This window comes from Corvus kubaryi, unplaced genomic scaffold (genome assembly GCF_017639235.1).
Source record: "Corvus kubaryi isolate FWS band 111438036 unplaced genomic scaffold, C.kubaryi_AGA036_p1.0 65484, whole genome shotgun sequence".
NCBI lineage: Eukaryota > Metazoa > Chordata > Aves > Passeriformes > Corvidae > Corvus > Corvus kubaryi.
Genome location: NW_024582042.1, coordinates 58349 through 64348, shown reverse-complemented (window position 1 = coordinate 64348; position 6000 = coordinate 58349). Strand labels below are relative to the sequence as shown.

Sequence of the window (6000 nt, the reverse complement as noted above, 5' to 3'; positions counted from 1 at the left end):
CCCTTCCCGCGGGCAGCCGGGCGGCAGCGGGGCGGCGGCGGGCCGGGGTGCAGCCTCGGAGGAGGAAGCCCCCGGCTGCGGGGAAGGGCGGCGGGCGCCCTGCCCGGAAGAGGGGGCGTGGCGGCGCCGTGGGCTGTCCCGGCCGGCGGGCCGAGGAGCCGGGGGCTGCTGCCGCCGCCCTCCCTGGCCGCCGGGCCCCGGCCGCTGGCGGCCCCTCGCGCAGGCTGCCAGGGGTTGGGTTTCAAAAAAGAGCGCCTGACCCGCCCACTTCTCGCTCCTTCGCTTTGCGGTCCGTGTGGGAGCTAATTTGCCTTTTTAATTAAGGCTTTACAAAGCATAGGACCTCTGTGGGATGCTTCCAGACAGAAACAGCTGAAAACGAAATTTAAATGGAAAAAAGTTCAGTATTTTGTTGTAGCTGGGGCGTCCTGGGACAGGCCAGCAGTAGGTGGTGGGTGATGCTCCTGGTTTGGTTTTGCTTGTTTCCTTGTCTGTGGCACTCATCTGGAGAAACTTTTTATGGTCCCAGTGGAAGTTTCTGAGGTCAGTAAATTGTGAGAGAACTCTGAGCAGAACTGGAGATTCAATTTGAAAGGTAGAACTTGTGTTCTTTGTAATGGTAAATATCTAAAAAATATTGACATAAAGTGAAGTCACTAAGTTTGCAAGAAGCACCCATTTAAAAAGCATTGCCCATTCCTTTAAGGGAGAGCTCTGTATGTCTGTATGCAAGGCCTTGATTATGAGTTGCTAACTTCTTTTTTTTTCTTTTAATATGTCTTCCCTTGATGTTTCTCAGTCTTGAATTTCAGCATGTCAGTTATTGAAATTTATTTAGGAGACTGAGTTTTTGGAGAACTTCTAACCTTTAAAACATTAACAAGCCTGAAGAAATTTGAGACTGAGTTGATAAAAGTGTAATGAGATCATGAAGCTATTTTCTCCACCTGGGTGGATGGGTGTGGATGACTTCGTGGATTTATGCCTCTTTCAAAAGAGAAGCTTTTTCTGCTCTGGTCTCTTAGTCTGGCACTTCTGCTTTTAAATAAATAATGTACATGTTTTGGAAGTAGAAGAGCTGCTATCTATTTTTTTCTTGAGTGAGTCAGGTAACAAAATTGGTAGTAGTGTTTTCTTAAGATTCTCTGTTCAGTGTTTTTAACGATTCTGTTGTCTGTTTTAAGCCTAGGACATGTTGCAGCTGTCTTACTTGTGTATTGAATCTGTGATAATGGACGTGGAAATAAGTTCAACTGCACTACTGCTTAGTCAGTGGCATGCACAGCTCTGTGCTAGAATGCAGCCTTCAGAAGGGAAAAGTGCTATGCAATAATTCGTTGGTTAGGGAATGGGAAGGCAGAACATATGGAAGATCTCTTGCCATGAATAGCAGGATATTAGTGGTGGGTATGTGGAGTGGCGAGGAAGGAGGAGAGTTTGAAGCAGTTGAAGACAAGTTGTGTTGTCATGTCAAAAAGAAGAGAGGGGAAAAAGGAAATCATAGAAGATTCTCCATCTCCTCACTGAGGATTCAGTGACTAAACTGCAAATGTGAATCTAGTGGCCCTAATCCTTTAATACCTCTTTGGGGAAGGGTTTTGGTAGTATTATAGACTTGCAGAGCAGCATCTGTAAAGCCTGTCGTCATCATAGCTCCTGTAAAATCACATGTGTAAGTGACACTTGCCAGACCTGTTTCTCTTCTGAGCATTTGCCAGATATTTAAAAAAACTTGCGTAGCAATAGCTCTGTGAATGTGTTATTGATATAAGTCAGTGTCACCAATAGCTCATGGATGACCTATTCCCAAAAGATCCTTTAACACTTCTAGTGGAGAGGTTCTCAAACTATGGTTTGAAGGAAAATGGCACACACAAAGGCTGTGTGAGCATCTCTGTGTCTCTCTATGTCCACCCCTAACAGCAGTGGCAGTGCTAGGAAAGCAAGCTAGATTTGCGAGCTTTGTGCTAGCTTTACAGACTTCTCAATTGGCTATTTGACATAGTATCTTGATTGCAAAACACTATGAAAGCCATCTATCTCTGTAGAAATATCTGGGAAGAAAGTGTATGCACAGATCTACTGCAATACCTGCCATGCAAAAACTTACCTGTATCTGCAAAGTCACAGGTGTGTAAAATTCTTGGTGTTGGATTGGGTTTGGAAAAAAAAAAAAAAAAGACTGCTGTTTTACTGAGGTGAGTTGCTGCAGTAGTGATTATTTTGAGAATTTGTTCGAGTCCAAGGGGTAATTGCTTTTTCCATATCTCACCCCTTTGTGGTACTAATTTGGCAGCAGCAGAGCTAATTGGCCCATCTGTTCCAGCTTAATTTTCATGGCATTTCCAGTATGGATTTCCTTATCTTTAAGGATTGACTTCTGAAACCAATAGGGCCTATAGTTCTGAAGTCCTTGGCTTTCTTAAAAGATGATGAGGTTACCAGACTACAGTAGTGTTTGTGCTAGTGAGCAGTGCATATCCTATACATATTAACTTGTTCTAACAGCCTCAGACAATTTGAAAACAAATTTGGATTGAAATATACCTTTCCATTTTTGGCCAAAGGAAACTTAATAAATGAGATAATAATCACTTACATATTATTATTCTGTCTAGCTAGATCAGTGCTTTGTTTTAATAAGTGTTGGTGTTTCATTCCAGAATGAAAAAGGTTTGAGCCCTGGTTGGGATTGAGTATTAGTTTACTGTCAGGGTTGTTTTGAACTGATTATTTTTTCGTTCAACAGATAAAAAACTTGTAAATTAAATGACTGGAGAGAAATTCTGCCATCCGAAAGTTCAAAGTCCCTTGATTCAACTACCTTCTGATGGAAAGTTGCTACAATTTTAGTTCAGGAACTTAGACCCAGATCATCAAATTAGTGTTGTTCATGGGTTCCAGGTTTGTAGGGTGAGGTGAGCTGCTTTTGCGGCTTTGGAACTGTTTTAGTGTAATTTGATGTGCAGAGAAGACCTGCCAATGTAGTGCTTTTGTATAGCAGATGAAATCTTTGAAACTGGTTATTTGAACTTAAAACTGAGCATACAAAAGAAAATAGTGCTATCATGTGTATTCTTACTGATGAGAGCATAAAAAGGAAGTAGATTTATTTGAGAAGCTTTCTCATGAACAGAAGGATGTTAATGCTGAATGCCTAGAGTGACAGCTGAAAAGGAACACTGAGTTATGCTTATGGGAAGCAGAGGAAACAACTGGAAATCAGTATCTTGAATAATCTTGCCCAGTACTAAGTTTTTATAATTGTTTTTCTGCTGGAGCATTTTGGTGTCTCTTTTCGCAGTTACTTTGTGCCTGTGTTTTTGGGACTCCCTTCTGGTTAAGTATTTCCAAAATAAAAATGACTTTGGCCACATCTGAGCTGATCAACTGACTTACAAGATGGCCTATGAATCAGAAAACTGGATTTAAAAATAACACGTAGGTAGATAGCAAGACTATGGCTTTATGCAATATTTTGATTTCTTAAGATGTTGGAATGAATTTGAGAGTCTTTGATTATGTCGTTAGATTGCTCCTAAGTGCTTAATACTTTATTTCTAGCTGTGAATTCTTGTAGAAGATTGATAGCTCTGCCAACATTTGTCCAGAACAGAAGATGGGTGGATTAATTTCAAGGTGGAGGGTAAGTAACATTGTGTAACAATGTAGTAATCTTTACTCTAGAAGACTAGGACATGTTGGCTGTTAATGCTGGCTGAATGTTAGTGCTAAACTTTTCCTGTATGTCCCTTAAAAGTCCAGTAGTGAGGTATCATGACTAAAAGCATTCTTTGCTAAATCAGTAAGCTGTGAAACTCTGCTGTTGTCCTTTATTTCCTCTGTAGTACCAGTCTGTCACTGGCTTGGTTAACTTAGAAAAATAGAGTTTTAACTCTTTCTGTAAATCTAAATACTTTTGTGGTGCATCATTAGGATAGAGACTGCAGCATCTGTGACTTGAGAAGTTGGTGACCTAGGTAAAAATGAATATGTGCAGAATACATTTCTGTCTGTTTTAACAAAGTTTGGTAGCTTCTTAGTCCTGTACAAGTCTGTCTTCTTACCTGCTTTTACTGCTTTGTATGTTCTTGAGTGGTGTACTGAGTTTATGAGGAAGAAGGGGCATGAGGTTTTTGACTACTCTCCTGGCAGGTGTGAGTTGTTTGAGTCTAGAATTGCCTTTGCTTATTAGCAGTTGGCTTCAGAGCCTTCCATACAAAACTCCTTTACAGGTGAAACTTAGGTGGAATGTCAGTTTTGTATAGTAGAAACTCACTTTCAAGGGTGATTCACTGTGAGCTATGCTTTTTGAATTTGTGGTGTGAAGGGTGGGGAAAGATTGTGGCTTGATAATTCTCAGAAATTAGGAAAGATTCCTAGAAGGTGGATTTCCAGTTGCTCCTATGAGGAATTTTATTGGAGATGGCAACACTTACTTGCAGTTGCTTATGATTTATTTATACTATGTGTCCTTATATGGAAAGAATAGTAAGAAAAAGCTGGAGTACTCAGGTTAGGGCTTCCTCTCTATATGCTCTGTGTTTTGCCTATTTCTTCCACTCATCAACTCTGTTCTTGTTTTACTTTCCACCCATGCATTCATTATTGCTGTAGATGCATTATAGGTTTTCATTTTTTGTGATGTAGGAGAGGAGCCTTCTGTTAAGAATAATGCCAGCTGTAAAATAGTGATTCATTATGGTCCCTTCTATTTGTCACTATTAAAGTAGGAAAACTTCTTACCTTTATGTAAAATAGATAATTTATTAATCTATTATGAATATGTCTTTTTGTTAGGAAACTGTTAATGTACAGTAATCCTCCAAATACTGAGTTTTTAAAAGTGAGATTAATATCTTTGTTCTTTCCCTTGTAAGCAGGCAAAACCTTCCACTGTAGAAGTGTTAGAAAAAATAGATAAGGTATGTGTTTGCTTTTTGGTGCTTTGTTTGATTTTTGTTTAGAAATATGCCTCATTTTTGCTGTCCATGTATTTCTCTCATATTAGGTAAAATACTCTAATGAAATTTTAAATTATTTGGTAATTATTCCAGTAGTAGAGATTCTGCATTTCAGAGGAATTATCTTTTTTCCCCTTATTGTTTAGTCATTTATAAAATACCAATACTGTATAATAGATAGTGAGAAACTACAGGGCAAGTATTTATTTAGAGAGCCTGAAATGGGAATGAATATTAAGCTGCCTTGATTACACAATTCAGTTATAACTAATGGTTAAAGTCCCATGTAATGGAAAATGTCACTAATGCAAAGTTCCATTCATCAGGTTGATTAGAAAAGCTTCAATGTATGCTTTTATATGTAGAAGTTGTAACTGTAGTGGTGGTAAGTAAAGTCAGGGGCAGAATAACTGGATAGATTGTTCAGTAATCCATTGTGATTTTTCACCAGCATTTGTGACAGATGTCTGTACTCTGTGGGGAAATTAACTGTTTTGAAATATGCTGCTGATATTTTTGTTTTCCTTTTAATGAAAGTGCGAGTACTTCTGTTGTCACTTAAAATCCAGTCAAAATGGTTCACATAGCAGAGCATTGCTCCATCACTTACTAATATGCTGGAAGCATCATACAGATGTTTAGGATTTCACTTTTAATGTGAGGAAAGCACTGAAAGGAAAACAAGTGAGGTGATGGAGAGGTTTCAGCAATTCCCCATGTTAGTAGAAAGTGTTAGAGGCATTTAAAATTCCACAGGTACCTGATGAAAGATTTAGAATGCTGAGTATGGTTAGTAGTGACTTATGTGATTGTGAAGACTGCCATTCATAAGATACTGGTATTTTTCACTTGTCCCAAATATACTAATGCATTACAAATGTGGAAAAGTGCTGATTTTTGACTTTTCTTACTGATTGCTAATAAGGTGCAAGTGGCCCATATCATAACCTTAGTAGTGTCATTTATCAAAAAGGTGCTTGACTTTTCTAATCAAGTACCAAAGTGATAGGGCTGATTTTAGGAAACAGTTCAAGGC

General features: G+C 39.1%; 1 protein-coding gene across 4 annotated transcripts in view; it reads left to right on the top strand.

Annotated features, from left to right (window-relative positions):
* Nucleotides 1-3564: 3564 nt before the first annotated feature.
* The window catches only part of LOC121673545 (endoplasmic reticulum junction formation protein lunapark-like), a 46932-nt gene continuing 44496 nt past the window's right edge, over nt 3565-6000 (top strand). For 3 of the 4 annotated variants that reach the window (XR_006019231.1, XR_006019232.1, XM_042046911.1), the window contains exons 1-2: nt 3565-3646; nt 4881-4925. Coding sequence is in view for 2 of the 4 variants with exons in the window: in XM_042046911.1 (XP_041902845.1) it covers nt 3620-3646; nt 4881-4925 (72 nt within the window). In the remaining 2 variants the exon portion in view is untranslated. The remainder of the gene's footprint in view (nt 3647-4880; nt 4926-6000) is intronic. The other variant, XM_042046913.1, reaches the window with a different exon arrangement.